This window comes from Ambystoma mexicanum, unplaced genomic scaffold (genome assembly GCF_040938575.1).
Source record: "Ambystoma mexicanum isolate Mex_15411 unplaced genomic scaffold, UKY_AmexF1_1 Mex_scaf11, whole genome shotgun sequence".
NCBI lineage: Eukaryota > Metazoa > Chordata > Amphibia > Caudata > Ambystomatidae > Ambystoma > Ambystoma mexicanum.
The window spans coordinates 107363-124531 of record NW_027182336.1 but is presented as its reverse complement, the minus strand read 5'-3'; the positions used below and the strand labels follow the sequence as shown (position 1 = coordinate 124531).

At 56.7% G+C, this 17169-nt stretch overlaps 3 protein-coding genes across 3 annotated transcripts; 1 reads left to right on the top strand and 2 right to left on the bottom strand.

The window, feature by feature from the left end:
• The first annotated feature begins 4467 nt into the window (after positions 1-4467).
• LOC138553520 (histone H2B 1.2-like) lies at positions 4468-4953 on the top strand. Its single transcript, XM_069642548.1, has one exon. It carries the CDS (start codon positions 4521-4523, stop codon positions 4899-4901), a length of 381 nt encoding a protein of 126 aa, XP_069498649.1. The 5' UTR covers positions 4468-4520; the 3' UTR covers positions 4902-4953.
• Positions 4954-5436: 483 nt separating this feature from the next.
• LOC138553519 (histone H3) lies at positions 5437-6244 on the bottom strand. The gene has a single exon (XM_069642547.1). The coding sequence runs from the start codon at positions 6220-6222 to the stop codon at positions 5812-5814; it is 411 nt and encodes a 136-aa protein (XP_069498648.1). The 5' UTR covers positions 6223-6244; the 3' UTR covers positions 5437-5811.
• Positions 6245-12426: 6182 nt separating this feature from the next.
• LOC138553523 (histone H3) lies at positions 12427-13234 on the bottom strand. The gene has a single exon (XM_069642551.1). The coding sequence runs from the start codon at positions 13210-13212 to the stop codon at positions 12802-12804; it is 411 nt and encodes a 136-aa protein (XP_069498652.1). The 5' UTR covers positions 13213-13234; the 3' UTR covers positions 12427-12801.
• Positions 13235-17169: the final 3935 nt, after the last annotated feature.

The following is a 17169-nucleotide window of genomic DNA, read 5'->3' as shown; positions in this document are numbered from 1 at the left end:
GGACATTTGAGAGTTCTGCTCATGCACTGCTTACGTCTCTCTGGCTCTCGCATATGCTCTCTCTACACTCTCTGGGCAGGCAGGATACACAACCTCTCCTTTGCCATCATAGCGATCTGAGAAACACACGTGCAGCTGCCCCCAGTCAGAGGGCCGACCAACTGCCGCATAGCGACCTTCTACAGCCATCCTCAGAGGAATGCACCAACACAGATACCCAACGGAGCGCTTTGCCCAGGGATGCAACAGTGCAGATGCGTAACTGAGTGCTTTTCAGGGGTAAAAACGGAACAGATATACAGCAGGGAGTAGGATACGGAGGGGCACCGCCATACAGGGTGGCTGGGTGGAGAGAGGCAGGTGTCGTCTAGCGAGCCAGGTGGTGCGGCGTGATTGGCCTAGGTATTGAGGGGGAGAGCGACTCCTTGAAGAGGTGCGTCTTGAGTTCTTTTCTGAATTGTGGGAGCGTGTGGGGCAAGTCTGATGCCGACGGGGAGGAGGTTCCCTGGTCTCGGGGCGTAGGCAGAGAAGGCTTGTTGTCTGGTCCTTTCCTTTTTGCAGTGGCGGATTTAAAGACTGCTCGTGTCCCAGGCTTCTGGTGGTGCGTTGTCTGCTGGAGATGCTGGGTTTCTCTGCAAGGTAGCTGGGTGACTTGAGGGCGTGACTGCCTTATAGATGATGCGGCAAGACTTGAAGGTGATTTGTGGGTGCAGTGTGAGCCAGTGAAGGTCGATGAGGGGAGGGGTGACGGGGTACCTGCGTAGAGCCTTGAGAAAGCGTGTGGCTGCATGTAGGACACTTCTCTGGGGCTCAAGGGAAGACGACGGGCGGCCTTTCCGAGGAGGGCGTTGCCCCCATCCAGGTGGGATAGGACCAGTGCTTGTACGGTGGATCTAAAGCTGTCCGGAGGGATATTGTTGGCATGCGAAATGACTCCTGCCCTATAACCTACCATCCTGCCTAGACCTACCCTGCAACCCACCATTAACGACGACCAAGGATCAGAAAAATGAGCTCGATGTGACCACATTGGTGCGAGATAGCTCCTGCCCAATATCCAATTATCCTGCAACCAACCATAAACCGCAACCAGTGAAACCGGGCCCCTGAGATGCAGTCTGCTGAGCCTAAGATTAATGGCCCTCTGCCCGAGCACACATATCTTACCCGGCTACTAGCTGTGCATCTGCCTCTGAGGGCAGCTACCGCGAAACACGACAATGTAACCCTGGAACAGTGGGCTCGTAAGAACAAAACATCCACTCCAGACGCTCACCTCTCCTATCACTATGCTCACGCTCTACTTTACACCAACACAAAATAGAGCGCAGCTATAGCCCGCGATCAATTTCGGCCTAGCTGCTCACATATACGTACTATAGCCCATGAACGCCTCAGCATCCTGCTAGAACGCAGCTATAGCCCACGAAAAGAAATCGGCCTAGCTGCACACATAAGCGTCCTACACAGGCCTCATGCCGCAGTCTCGAGAGACCAACCCCCAAACTGCACACATTCAACTGATCTCTCAATACCACCGCACCAAATGTTAGGATGCAGCTACCATCAAGCAATCGCATCAGCTGCTCCCATATTGAATGCACCCAAGCACCCTACTCTCTCGACTGACCTTTACTACGGTCTCCAAGGGGGGCGTTCAACCCACAAGCGCTTTGAGATCATACCAATGATATATAGAGCGCTATGTAAATGCCAAATAACAATGTATGATGTTGGCCTGACTGACCCGATGGCTGGAGGGAGAGAAATGGCAGCTGGGCCGGCCACTCCCGAGGAGAGGCCAGTAGTGAGTGGAGCAAATGCCATGCTCCTGGCTGTCTCAGGGAGCCTAGGCAGAGAGAGAGAGAGAGAGAGAGAGAGAAGCAAAAGGCTCTGCTCCTGGGCCTCTCAGGGCCCAGCAGAGAGTGGCGACCGCACTCAGCAGCGGGTGGAGCAAGGAATACGCTCCGGCCTGGCCCCTAGGCCACGAACGGCCAGGTTCTATAGGCAGGAAAACAGGGCTGACCTACAGGCACTTGTAACTCAGAGTGTGCTGTGACCCCTGGCTTCTCGGATAACAGTGCACCGGGCGACGCGAGAGTTCTCGAGGCCTGCTCAGAGGCTTATGGGGATGGCTAGAGGGGTGTGTGTGTGCCCCCCGCTTGGTCTGCAGCTGGGTACTTCTGGGAGTTATCAGCATAATCCCGCCTTTCCCAGCCAACTCTACCTAGGCCGCAGTACCTTCTGCCGTTACAAGAGGGCATCGGGGAGCTCAGTGCTTTGGCATGAGTGCCTTAGTCTGGTTACCAGAAGGGAAGAGAGATGGGGGGGGGGGGGGGCAGGGAGGGAGGGGGCTTCCCATCTGCAAGGGGGTATGTATTCTCATGTAGGTAGACTTTGACGCGAAGTAAAGAGCTATCAAGTGGAATTCCTAAAGTGGACTTGGTTTCTTTTGGCGCATTGCCCCATTTACATTTCAATGGGCGCACACACAACGGGGCTGTTGGTATTTTGGCCCACGGGACCTCGAGTGCCACTGCCGCACAGGTCCACCGCACTGGCGGGGAAGCAGAGGGGTGGGCTGGGTTCAGCCTTCCAAGAAAGCGCGGTTCCATGTGATAATATGCCTGCAAAAATGTCGCCATGCAAGAATTGCGCAGTTTTTTTTGCGGCGATCTTACCCCACGGAACCTGTGGGGGACAGCCCCTGCAACCCCCATATTTTTTTTATACCATAAATAATGTCGCCTATGCTGGGGATAATATTAGCCCAATACCGAATGCGCAGCGCAAATGAGCAGCTCTGTTATTGACGGTGTGGGCGGCTCTTAAAAGAGCCTTTGGGTTTGTGCGTCGGTGCTGTGGTAGGTGTTCCTCAACCCCCGAATCCATAGAGAGTGCGTCCCTGGCGCTTCAGGGCATAGACCACATCCATGGCAGTGACCGTCTTCCTCTTGGCGTGCTCAGTGTAGGTGACGGCGTCCCGGATCACGTTTTCCAGGAAGACCTTGAGCACACCGCGGGTCTCCTCGTAGATGAGGCCGGAGATGCGCTTGACTCCGCCACGGCGGGCCAGGCGGCGGATGGCGGGCTTGGTAATGCCCTGGATGTTGTCTCGGAGCACTTTCCTGTGCCTCTTGGCGCCGCCCTTGCCGAGACCTTTCCCTCCTTTGCCGCGACCAGACATGTCCGCTTCTGCTGCTGCTCTGCTCGTCACAAGGGAGCTGGGGCTGTGTGTGTGGTGGCCGACGGGAATCGGCTGCTTATATGGACAGAGGGCGGGCCATGGGGGTGGAGGGCGGGGATCGCGCGGCAGCCGTCGGCTCCAGTGTGCACATGCGCAGCATTTCAAAATCAAAATGCCCGCGCTTTCCAGCCGTTACACCGGCTGGCCTTTGTTCTCTCCGAACTCGGTAAAGCAGGAAGGCGCTTGATTGTCAGCCCTTTAATGTAGAAACGTAGCTGCGCTTCTGAGAGAGGGCGCGCACGAACACACACACACACCACCCCTTCCTCCAATTAAGCCCTGTGTACTCACTCCCACCCTTTCCAGCTGTGCCTCACAGTCCGGTGTGCCGCATTCGCGCCCTACTTTGCCCATGCACCCAGAAAGCTGCATGGGTATCGGGAGCATGCGATCAGCCCAAAGGGGTTTTGCACATACTCTGTTGTAGTGTAGAGAAGTGGTGGCGCTGCTGTCAAGGTACTGAGCTCTTTGTCTGAGTGTGTGAGCGGCTCTTACAAGAGCCTTTGTGTTTTTTGTTTTGTTTTTGGGAGAGTGTGTACCTTGGGCTTGTTACTTGCTGGCTTTGCCCCCTGCCTTGTGGCCCTCGGTCTTCTTGGGCAGCAGCACGGCCTGGATGTTGGGCAGGACACCGCCCTGGGCAATGGTGACCTTGCCCAGCAGCTTGTTGAGCTCCTCGTCGTTGCGGATGGCGAGCTGCAGGTGTCTGGGGATGATGCGGGTCTTCTTGTTGTCCCGGGCGGCGTTGCCGGCCAGCTCCAGGATCTCAGCAGTCAGGTACTCGAGCACGGCAGCCAGGTACACCGGGGCTCCGGCTCCCACGCGCTCACCGTAGTTCCCCTTCCGCAGCAGCCTGTGCACACGGCCTACTGGGAACTGCAAGCCTGCCCGGGAGGAGCGAGTCTTTGCCTTAGCACGGGCCTTCCCTCCTTGCTTTCCTCGTCCAGACATGATGCGTTGCTCGTTCAACGTTCAAAACGAAAGTAATGAGCCTGGGAGGGCCGGCATATAAAGACACGGTGGAGCTCTCTCATTGGACGAAACCTAGGCTCTGTGTGAACATCCATTGGAGGGGGAGACTACTCCTGCCAACCAACCAATCAGAGCTCTGTGCCGGGCACACAGACACGGAAGAGCTGCAGAACCAAACGGGCCAATGGCGAGCAGGGACTGGCAGCAGCTGATTAAGCACAGGCAGCCTACAAAAGAGAGGGGAGGGGTGCGGTTATTTACTCATTTCTTCCGCTCCTCACAGCGTGAACGTTCGCGGCAGACAATGCCTGAGCCAGCCAAGTCCGCCCCAGCGCCCAAGAAGGGCTCCAAGAAAGCGCTCTCCAAGCCGCCCAAGAAGGACGGGAAGAAGCGCAAGAGGTGCAGGAAGGAAAGCTATGCCATTTACATCTACAAGGTGATGAAGCAGGTGCACCCTGACACCGGCATCTCTTCCAAGGCCATGGGCATCATGAACTCGTTTGTCAATGACATCTTCGAGCGCATCTCCGGGGAAGCCTCCCGCCTGTGCCACTACAACAAACACAGGACCATCACCTCCAGGGAGATCCAGACCGCAGTGCGACTCCTGCTGCCAGGCGAGCTGGCCAAGCACGCTGTGTCCGAGGGCACCAAGGCCGTCACCAAGTACACCAGTGCCAAGTGAGGCCACAGTTCCCAGCAGCAAAAAACCCAAAGGCTCTTTTAAGAGCCGCTCACCACCTCCACTCAAGAGCTCGCATGCTTTGCCTAGCAAGCCCCGCTTTATTCCATCCCCGGAAGACATAAGGGCAATGGTCTCAAATAGGGACTTCGGCCTCAGGGTCGGCGTAAGCAAATTATGCTCTGCGCTGCGGCAGGAGTCACGCTCCCTACTTGACACATTCGCTGGGCTGGGAGGGAAAGCTCTGGGGACAGAGCGCAATGTGCAGGACAGGCACTGCCAGGGAAGCGCGCGCAGCAGACCCCTCTGTCCCCGAGCTCGACAGGGAGCCAGTACCGCACCGTTCGGTTTGCGGGTGGGGGGGGGGGGCGGCGAGCGGAGAACCGGCCGTTAGCGCACAACGCTTAGAAGTGGTTGTGATCCAGCATCAAGGCAGGCGCTATAGAAACCGTGATGTGTAGAGGGGGGGGGGGGGCGTCTTCAGGTTCAGAGATCTCTGTGGGGAGGTGGGGGGGCCGGCCTCGGGTTAAGAGATGGCTGTGCTCCGGCTAAGAGGCACAAGCCATCGCATCTAATCCGACCGCCACAAGAGCACAAATTGAAAGCAATATGAAGGTGAGGCAAAGCTGGTCGCCAAAGCGCCCTGACATGCATTTTGGGGGCTCGCAGCGGTGGGGTGTGGCGGGTTGCGTTGACTTGGACGCCAGCCGCAGGGCGTTTCATTCAACACATGCCAAGACAGGCAGTGGCAACTGGAGCGTTGGCATGTTTGCCTTGGGTTTGAGAGACAACCTAGCTGCCTGTGCAGTGAAGAGAGGCGCCTCGAGAGGCAGAGTTGAGCAGCTCTTGTGTGTGACAATGTGTCGGCTCTTAAAAGAGCCTTTGTGGTGGTGGGTCTTGCTGCCGGTGCCCCTCAGGCCCTCTCGCCTCGGATGCGGCGGGCCAGCTGGATGTCCTTGGGCATAATGGTCACTCTTTTGGCGTGAATGGCGCAGAGGTTGGTGTCCTCAAAGAGCCCCACCAAGTAGGACTCGCTGGCCTCCTGCAAGGCCATGACGGCGGAGCTCTGGAAACGCAGGTCGGTCTTGAAATCCTGTGCGATCTCCCGCACAAGGCGCTGGAAGGGCAGTTTGCGGATGAGCAGCTCGGTAGATTTCTGGTAGCGCCGTATCTCCCGGAGGGCCACGGTGCCCGGCCGGTAGCGGTGAGGTTTCTTGACACCGCCAGTGGCTGGTGCGCTCTTGCGGGCAGCTTTGGTGGCCAGCTGCTTGCGAGGTGCCTTGCCTCCGGTGGACTTGCGGGCGGTCTGCTTGGTACGGGCCATGGTAACCTTGTGCGACTTACTTCCGAAGTACAATGGTCTGTCTGTGACGGCTTCAGAGAGCGCGCGGGCTGATGAAGACCCAGCTCCACTCCGATTGGCTGGGACAATAGCAGGAAACAGGTTTGAAAAAGCCCGCCAAACTCTGTGACGAGCCCGAGGCAGAACGTCGGCCCGTTGAAGGGCTGGCAGGCATCTACGTGCACAGGCACGCGCGGAACAGGAGGGCTATGATTGGACAGCCAGTCTGAGGTTTGCCAGCTATTCATTGATTCCTGTTATGATTGACAGCACGCACGCACGCACGCACGCTCGCTCGTGTCTCTCACTTTTCTTTCTTTCTCTCTTGGGCTGAGGGGGATTTATTCATTTTATTCAGGTGGCCATTTTGTATGGCACGATAAGGGGCGGCGTGGGGTCACCTCAGAGTACGAGTCTGTGAAGCACCCAGCCTGGCAAGCAAGTGCAGAAAAGAAAGCGGACCGCGCCCCGGAAAGTTATAAAAGGAGACTCCATAGAAGTAGGTGGTTGTGGGAAAAGTTAAGAGTGGTTCTAACGAGCAACCACCTTCTCTTGACTCCCCCATCTGACACCTGATGGCAAGGCTCTCGCGTTTCCCGGGTCCATGAGTGGGAAAGCCACCCAGTTCTGTTTTTTGTTTGGAATTCTGGCACTGGTAGTGTTTCTGCATTTGAAACAGGGAAGACAAATCGACAAGACCCGCAATCCAGAGGGGGGTTAAGACAGGACTGGATGGCCTCCCCACGCGTTGGCCACTGGACATTTGAGAGTTCTGCTCATGCACTGCTTACGTCTCTCTGGCTCTCGCATATGCTCTCTCTACACTCTCTGGGCAGGCAGGATACACAACCTCTCCTTTGCCATCATAGCGATCTGAGAAACACACGTGCAGCTGCCCCCAGTCAGAGGGCCGACCAACTGCCGCATAGCGACCTTCTACAGCCATCCTCAGAGGAATGCACCAACACAGATACCCAACGGAGCGCTTTGCCCAGGGATGCAACAGTGCAGATGCGTAACTGAGTGCTTTTCAGGGGTAAAAACGGAACAGATATACAGCAGGGAGTAGGATACGGAGGGGCACCGCCATACAGGGTGGCTGGGTGGAGAGAGGCAGGTGTCGTCTAGCGAGCCAGGTGGTGCGGCGTGATTGGCCTAGGTATTGAGGGGGAGAGCGACTCCTTGAAGAGGTGCGTCTTGAGTTCTTTTCTGAATTGTGGGAGCGTGTGGGGCAAGTCTGATGCCGACGGGGAGGAGGTTCCCTGGTCTCGGGGCGTAGGCAGAGAAGGCTTGTTGTCTGGTCCTTTCCTTTTTGCAGTGGCGGATTTAAAGACTGCTCGTGTCCCAGGCTTCTGGTGGTGCGTTGTCTGCTGGAGATGCTGGGTTTCTCTGCAAGGTAGCTGGGTGACTTGAGGGCGTGACTGCCTTATAGATGATGCGGCAAGACTTGAAGGTGATTTGTGGGTGCAGTGTGAGCCAGTGAAGGTCGATGAGGGGAGGGGTGACGGGGTACCTGCGTAGAGCCTTGAGAAAGCGTGTGGCTGCATGTAGGACACTTCTCTGGGGCTCAAGGGAAGACGACGGGCGGCCTTTTCGAGGAGGGCGTTGCCCCCATCCAGGTGGGATAGGACCAGTGCTTGTACGGTGGATCTAAAGCTGTCCGGAGGGATATTGTTGGCATGCGAAATGACTCCTGCCCTATAACCTACCATCCTGCCTAGACCTACCCTGCAACCCACCATTAACGACGACCAAGGATCAGAAAAATGAGCTCGATGTGACCACATTGGTGCGAGATAGCTCCTGCCCAATATCCAATTATCCTGCAACCAACCATAAACCGCAACCAGTGAAACCGGGCCCCTGAGATGCAGTCTGCTGAGCCTAAGATTAATGGCCCTCTGCCCGAGCACACATATCTTACCCGGCTACTAGCTGTGCATCTGCCTCTGAGGGCAGCTACCGCGAAACACGACAATGTAACCCTGGAACAGTGGGCTCGTAAGAACAAAACATCCACTCCAGACGCTCACCTCTCCTATCACTATGCTCACGCTCTACTTTACACCAACACAAAATAGAGCGCAGCTATAGCCCGCGATCAATTTCGGCCTAGCTGCTCACATATACGTACTATAGCCCATGAACGCCTCAGCATCCTGCTAGAACGCAGCTATAGCCCACGAAAAGAAATCGGCCTAGCTGCACACATAAGCGTCCTACACAGGCCTCATGCCGCAGTCTCGAGAGACCAACCCCCAAACTGCACACATTCAACTGATCTCTCAATACCACCGCACCAAATGTTAGGATGCAGCTACCATCAAGCAATCGCATCAGCTGCTCCCATATTGAATGCACCCAAGCACCCTACTCTCTCGACTGACCTTTACTACGGTCTCCAAGGGGGGCGTTCAACCCACAAGCGCTTTGAGATCATACCAATGATATATAGAGCGCTATGTAAATGCCAAATAACAATGTATGATGTTGGCCTGACTGACCCGATGGCTGGAGGGAGAGAAATGGCAGCTGGGCCGGCCACTCCCGAGGAGAGGCCAGTAGTGAGTGGAGCAAATGCCATGCTCCTGGCTGTCTCAGGGAGCCTAGGCAGAGAGAGAGAGAGAGAGAGAAGCAAAAGGCTCTGCTCCTGGGCCTCTCAGGGCCCAGCAGAGAGTGGCGACCGCACTCAGCAGCGGGTGGAGCAAGGAATACGCTCCGGCCTGGCCCCTAGGCCACGAACGGCCAGGTTCTATAGGCAGGAAAACAGGGCTGACCTACAGGCACTTGTAACTCAGAGTGTGCTGTGACCCCTGGCTTCTCAGATAACAGTGCACCGGGCGACGCGAGAGTTCTCGAGGCCTGCTCAGAGGCTTATGGGGATGGCTAGAGGGGTGTGTGTGTGCCCCCCGCTTGGTCTGCAGCTGGGTACTTCTGGGAGTTATCAGCATAATCCCGCCTTTCCCAGCCAACTCTACCTAGGCCGCAGTACCTTCTGCCGTTACAAGAGGGCATCGGGGAGCTCAGTGCTTTGGCATGAGTGCCTTAGTCTGGTTACCAGAAGGGAAGAGAGATGGGGGGGGGGGGGCAGGGAGGGAGGGGGCTTCCCATCTGCAAGGGGGTATGTATTCTCATGTAGGTAGACTTTGACGCGAAGTAAAGAGCTATCAAGTGGAATTCCTAAAGTGGACTTGGTTTCTTTTGGCGCATTGCCCCATTTACATTTCAATGGGCGCACACACAACGGGGCTGTTGGTATTTTGGCCCACGGGACCTCGAGTGCCACTGCCGCACAGGTCCACCGCACTGGCGGGGAAGCAGAGGGGTGGGCTGGGTTCAGCCTTCCAAGAAAGCGCGGTTCCATGTGATAATATGCCTGCAAAAATGTCGCCATGCAAGAATTGCGCAGTTTTTTTTGCGGCGATCTTACCCCACGGAACCTGTGGGGGACAGCCCCTGCAACCCCCATATTTTTTTTATACCATAAATAATGTCGCCTATGCTGGGGATAATATTAGCCCAATACCGAATGCGCAGCGCAAATGAGCAGCTCTGTTATTGACGGTGTGGGCGGCTCTTAAAAGAGCCTTTGGGTTTGTGCGTCGGTGCTGTGGTAGGTGTTCCTCAACCCCCGAATCCATAGAGAGTGCGTCCCTGGCGCTTCAGGGCATAGACCACATCCATGGCAGTGACCGTCTTCCTCTTGGCGTGCTCAGTGTAGGTGACGGCGTCCCGGATCACGTTTTCCAGGAAGACCTTGAGCACACCGCGGGTCTCCTCGTAGATGAGGCCGGAGATGCGCTTGACTCCGCCACGGCGGGCCAGGCGGCGGATGGCGGGCTTGGTAATGCCCTGGATGTTGTCTCGGAGCACTTTCCTGTGCCTCTTGGCGCCGCCCTTGCCGAGACCTTTCCCTCCTTTGCCGCGACCAGACATGTCCGCTTCTGCTGCTGCTCTGCTCGTCACAAGGGAGCTGGGGCTGTGTGTGTGGTGGCCGACGGGAATCGGCTGCTTATATGGACAGAGGGCGGGCCATGGGGGTGGAGGGCGGGGATCGCGCGGCAGCCGTCGGCTCCAGTGTGCACATGCGCAGCATTTCAAAATCAAAATGCCCGCGCTTTCCAGCCGTTACACCGGCTGGCCTTTGTTCTCTCCGAACTCGGTAAAGCAGGAAGGCGCTTGATTGTCAGCCCTTTAATGTAGAAACGTAGCTGCGCTTCTGAGAGAGGGCGCGCACGAACACACACACACACCACCCCTTCCTCCAATTAAGCCCTGTGTACTCACTCCCACCCTTTCCAGCTGTGCCTCACAGTCCGGTGTGCCGCATTCGCGCCCTACTTTGCCCATGCACCCAGAAAGCTGCATGGGTATCGGGAGCATGCGATCAGCCCAAAGGGGTTTTGCACATACTCTGTTGTAGTGTAGAGAAGTGGTGGCGCTGCTGTCAAGGTACTGAGCTCTTTGTCTGAGTGTGTGAGCGGCTCTTACAAGAGCCTTTGTGTTTTTTGTTTTGTTTTTGGGAGAGTGTGTACCTTGGGCTTGTTACTTGCTGGCTTTGCCCCCTGCCTTGTGGCCCTCGGTCTTCTTGGGCAGCAGCACGGCCTGGATGTTGGGCAGGACACCGCCCTGGGCAATGGTGACCTTGCCCAGCAGCTTGTTGAGCTCCTCGTCGTTGCGGATGGCGAGCTGCAGGTGTCTGGGGATGATGCGGGTCTTCTTGTTGTCCCGGGCGGCGTTGCCGGCCAGCTCCAGGATCTCAGCAGTCAGGTACTCGAGCACGGCAGCCAGGTACACCGGGGCTCCGGCTCCCACGCGCTCACCGTAGTTCCCCTTCCGCAGCAGCCTGTGCACACGGCCTACTGGGAACTGCAAGCCTGCCCGGGAGGAGCGAGTCTTTGCCTTAGCACGGGCCTTCCCTCCTTGCTTTCCTCGTCCAGACATGATGCGTTGCTCGTTCAACGTTCAAAACGAAAGTAATGAGCCTGGGAGGGCCGGCATATAAAGACACGGTGGAGCTCTCTCATTGGACGAAACCTAGGCTCTGTGTGAACATCCATTGGAGGGGGAGACTACTCCTGCCAACCAACCAATCAGAGCTCTGTGCCGGGCACACAGACACGGAAGAGCTGCAGAACCAAACGGGCCAATGGCGAGCAGGGACTGGCAGCAGCTGATTAAGCACAGGCAGCCTACAAAAGAGAGGGGAGGGGTGCGGTTATTTACTCATTTCTTCCGCTCCTCACAGCGTGAACGTTCGCGGCAGACAATGCCTGAGCCAGCCAAGTCCGCCCCAGCGCCCAAGAAGGGCTCCAAGAAAGCGCTCTCCAAGCCGCCCAAGAAGGACGGGAAGAAGCGCAAGAGGTGCAGGAAGGAAAGCTATGCCATTTACATCTACAAGGTGATGAAGCAGGTGCACCCTGACACCGGCATCTCTTCCAAGGCCATGGGCATCATGAACTCGTTTGTCAATGACATCTTCGAGCGCATCTCCGGGGAAGCCTCCCGCCTGTGCCACTACAACAAACACAGGACCATCACCTCCAGGGAGATCCAGACCGCAGTGCGACTCCTGCTGCCAGGCGAGCTGGCCAAGCACGCTGTGTCCGAGGGCACCAAGGCCGTCACCAAGTACACCAGTGCCAAGTGAGGCCACAGTTCCCAGCAGCAAAAAACCCAAAGGCTCTTTTAAGAGCCGCTCACCACCTCCACTCAAGAGCTCGCATGCTTTGCCTAGCAAGCCCCGCTTTATTCCATCCCCGGAAGACATAAGGGCAATGGTCTCAAATAGGGACTTCGGCCTCAGGGTCGGCGTAAGCAAATTATGCTCTGCGCTGCGGCAGGAGTCACGCTCCCTACTTGACACATTCGCTGGGCTGGGAGGGAAAGCTCTGGGGACAGAGCGCAATGTGCAGGACAGGCACTGCCAGGGAAGCGCGCGCAGCAGACCCCTCTGTCCCCGAGCTCGACAGGGAGCCAGTACCGCACCGTTCGGTTTGCGGGTGGGGGGGGGGGGGCGGCGAGCGGAGAACCGGCCGTTAGCGCACAACGCTTAGAAGTGGTTGTGATCCAGCATCAAGGCAGGCGCTATAGAAACCGTGATGTGTAGAGGGGGGGGGGGGGCGTCTTCAGGTTCAGAGATCTCTGTGGGGAGGTGGGGGGGCCGGCCTCGGGTTAAGAGATGGCTGTGCTCCGGCTAAGAGGCACAAGCCATCGCATCTAATCCGACCGCCACAAGAGCACAAATTGAAAGCAATATGAAGGTGAGGCAAAGCTGGTCGCCAAAGCGCCCTGACATGCATTTTGGGGGCTCGCAGCGGTGGGGTGTGGCGGGTTGCGTTGACTTGGACGCCAGCCGCAGGGCGTTTCATTCAACACATGCCAAGACAGGCAGTGGCAACTGGAGCGTTGGCATGTTTGCCTTGGGTTTGAGAGACAACCTAGCTGCCTGTGCAGTGAAGAGAGGCGCCTCGAGAGGCAGAGTTGAGCAGCTCTTGTGTGTGACAATGTGTCGGCTCTTAAAAGAGCCTTTGTGGTGGTGGGTCTTGCTGCCGGTGCCCCTCAGGCCCTCTCGCCTCGGATGCGGCGGGCCAGCTGGATGTCCTTGGGCATAATGGTCACTCTTTTGGCGTGAATGGCGCAGAGGTTGGTGTCCTCAAAGAGCCCCACCAAGTAGGACTCGCTGGCCTCCTGCAAGGCCATGACGGCGGAGCTCTGGAAACGCAGGTCGGTCTTGAAATCCTGTGCGATCTCCCGCACAAGGCGCTGGAAGGGCAGTTTGCGGATGAGCAGCTCGGTAGATTTCTGGTAGCGCCGTATCTCCCGGAGGGCCACGGTGCCCGGCCGGTAGCGGTGAGGTTTCTTGACACCGCCAGTGGCTGGTGCGCTCTTGCGGGCAGCTTTGGTGGCCAGCTGCTTGCGAGGTGCCTTGCCTCCGGTGGACTTGCGGGCGGTCTGCTTGGTACGGGCCATGGTAACCTTGTGCGACTTACTTCCGAAGTACAATGGTCTGTCTGTGACGGCTTCAGAGAGCGCGCGGGCTGATGAAGACCCAGCTCCACTCCGATTGGCTGGGACAATAGCAGGAAACAGGTTTGAAAAAGCCCGCCAAACTCTGTGACGAGCCCGAGGCAGAACGTCGGCCCGTTGAAGGGCTGGCAGGCATCTACGTGCACAGGCACGCGCGAAACAGGAGGGCTATGATTGGACAGCCAGTCTGAGGTTTGCCAGCTATTCATTGATTCCTGTTATGATTGACAGCACGCACGCACGCACGCACGCTCGCTCGTGTCTCTCACTTTTCTTTCTTTCTCTCTTGGGCTGAGGGGGATTTATTCATTTTATTCAGGTGGCCATTTTGTATGGCACGATAAGGGGCGGCGTGGGGTCACCTCAGAGTACGAGTCTGTGAAGCACCCAGCCTGGCAAGCAAGTGCAGAAAAGAAAGCGGACCGCGCCCCGGAAAGTTATAAAAGGAGACTCCATAGAAGTAGGTGGTTGTGGGAAAAGTTAAGAGTGGTTCTAACGAGCAACCACCTTCTCTTGACTCCCCCATCTGACACCTGATGGCAAGGCTCTCGCGTTTCCCGGGTCCATGAGTGGGAAAGCCACCCAGTTCTGTTTTTTGTTTGGAATTCTGGCACTGGTAGTGTTTCTGCATTTGAAACAGGGAAGACAAATCGACAAGACCCGCAATCCAGAGGGGGGTTAAGACAGGACTGGATGGCCTCCCCACGCGTTGGCCACTGGACATTTGAGAGTTCTGCTCATGCACTGCTTACGTCTCTCTGGCTCTCGCATATGCTCTCTCTACACTCTCTGGGCAGGCAGGATACACAACCTCTCCTTTGCCATCATAGCGATCTGAGAAACACACGTGCAGCTGCCCCCAGTCAGAGGGCCGACCAACTGCCGCATAGCGACCTTCTACAGCCATCCTCAGAGGAATGCACCAACACAGATACCCAACGGAGCGCTTTGCCCAGGGATGCAACAGTGCAGATGCGTAACTGAGTGCTTTTCAGGGGTAAAAACGGAACAGATATACAGCAGGGAGTAGGATACGGAGGGGCACCGCCATACAGGGTGGCTGGGTGGAGAGAGGCAGGTGTCGTCTAGCGAGCCAGGTGGTGCGGCGTGATTGGCCTAGGTATTGAGGGGGAGAGCGACTCCTTGAAGAGGTGCGTCTTGAGTTCTTTTCTGAATTGTGGGAGCGTGTGGGGCAAGTCTGATGCCGACGGGGAGGAGGTTCCCTGGTCTCGGGGCGTAGGCAGAGAAGGCTTGTTGTCTGGTCCTTTCCTTTTTGCAGTGGCGGATTTAAAGACTGCTCGTGTCCCAGGCTTCTGGTGGTGCGTTGTCTGCTGGAGATGCTGGGTTTCTCTGCAAGGTAGCTGGGTGACTTGAGGGCGTGACTGCCTTATAGATGATGCGGCAAGACTTGAAGGTGATTTGTGGGTGCAGTGTGAGCCAGTGAAGGTCGATGAGGGGAGGGGTGACGGGGTACCTGCGTAGAGCCTTGAGAAAGCGTGTGGCTGCATGTAGGACACTTCTCTGGGGCTCAAGGGAAGACGACGGGCGGCCTTTCCGAGGAGGGCGTTGCCCCCATCCAGGTGGGATAGGACCAGTGCTTGTACGGTGGATCTAAAGCTGTCCGGAGGGATATTGTTGGCATGCGAAATGACTCCTGCCCTATAACCTACCATCCTGCCTAGACCTACCCTGCAACCCACCATTAACGACGACCAAGGATCAGAAAAATGAGCTCGATGTGACCACATTGGTGCGAGATAGCTCCTGCCCAATATCCAATTATCCTGCAACCAACCATAAACCGCAACCAGTGAAACCGGGCCCCTGAGATGCAGTCTGCTGAGCCTAAGATTAATGGCCCTCTGCCCGAGCACACATATCTTACCCGGCTACTAGCTGTGCATCTGCCTCTGAGGGCAGCTACCGCGAAACACGACAATGTAACCCTGGAACAGTGGGCTCGTAAGAACAAAACATCCACTCCAGACGCTCACCTCTCCTATCACTATGCTCACGCTCTACTTTACACCAACACAAAATAGAGCGCAGCTATAGCCCGCGATCAATTTCGGCCTAGCTGCTCACATATACGTACTATAGCCCATGAACGCCTCAGCATCCTGCTAGAACGCAGCTATAGCCCACGAAAAGAAATCGGCCTAGCTGCACACATAAGCGTCCTACACAGGCCTCATGCCGCAGTCTCGAGAGACCAACCCCCAAACTGCACACATTCAACTGATCTCTCAATACCACCGCACCAAATGTTAGGATGCAGCTACCATCAAGCAATCGCATCAGCTGCTCCCATATTGAATGCACCCAAGCACCCTACTCTCTCGACTGACCTTTACTACGGTCTCCAAGGGGGGCGTTCAACCCACAAGCGCTTTGAGATCATACCAATGATATATAGAGCGCTATGTAAATGCCAAATAACAATGTATGATGTTGGCCTGACTGACCCGATGGCTGGAGGGAGAGAAATGGCAGCTGGGCCGGCCACTCCCGAGGAGAGGCCAGTAGTGAGTGGAGCAAATGCCATGCTCCTGGCTGTCTCAGGGAGCCTAGGCAGAGAGAGAGAGAGAGAGAGAGAAGCAAAAGGCTCTGCTCCTGGGCCTCTCAGGGCCCAGCAGAGAGTGGCGACCGCACTCAGCAGCGGGTGGAGCAAGGAATACGCTCCGGCCTGGCCCCTAGGCCACGAACGGCCACGAACGGCCAGGTTCTATAGGCAGGAAAACAGGGCTGACCTACAGGCACTTGTAACTCAGAGTGTGCTGTGACCCCTGGCTTCTCGGATAACAGTGCACCGGGCGACGCGAGAGTTCTCGAGGCCTGCTCAGAGGCTTATGGGGATGGCTAGAGGGGTGTGTGTGTGCCCCCCGCTTGGTCTGCAGCTGGGTACTTCTGGGAGTTATCAGCATAATCCCGCCTTTCCCAGCCAACTCTACCTAGGCCGCAGTACCTTCTGCCGTTACAAGAGGGCATCGGGGAGCTCAGTGCTTTGGCATGAGTGCCTTAGTCTGGTTACCAGAAGGGAAGAGAGATGGGGGGGGGGGGGGGCAGGGAGGGAGGGGGCTTCCCATCTGCAAGGGGGTATGTATTCTCATGTAGGTAGACTTTGACGCGAAGTAAAGAGCTATCAAGTGGAATTCCTAAAGTGGACTTGGTTTCTTTTGGCGCATTGCCCCATTTACATTTCAATGGGCGCACACACAACGGGGCTGTTGGTATTTTGGCCCACGGGACTTCGAGTGCCACTGCCGCACAGGTCCACCGCACTGGCGGGGAAGCAGAGGGGTGGGCTGGGTTCAGCCTTCCAAGAAAGCGCGGTTCCATGTGATAATATGCCTGCAAAAATGTCGCCATGCAAGAATTGCGCAGTTTTTTTTGCGGCGATCTTACCCCACGGAACCTGTGGGGGACAGCCCCTGCAACCCCCATATTTTTTTTATACCATAAATAATGTCGCCTATGCTGGGGATAATATTAGCCCAATACCGAATGCGCAGCGCAAATGAGCAGCTCTGTTATTGACGGTGTGGGCGGCTCTTAAAAGAGCCTTTGGGTTTGTGCGTCGGTGCTGTGGTAGGTGTTCCTCAACCCCCGAATCCATAGAGAGTGCGTCCCTGGCGCTTCAGGGCATAGACCACATCCATGGCAGTGACCGTCTTCCTCTTGGCGTGCTCAGTGTAGGTGACGGCGTCCCGGATCACGTTTTCCAGGAAGACCTTGAGCACACCGCGGGTCTCCTCGTAGATGAGGCCGGAGATGCGCTTGACTCCGCCACGGCGGGCCAGGCGGCGGATGGCGGGCTTGGTAATGCCCTGGATGTTGTCTCGGAGCACTTTCCTGTGCCTCTTGGCGCCGCCCTTGCCGAGACCTTTCCCTCCTTTGCCG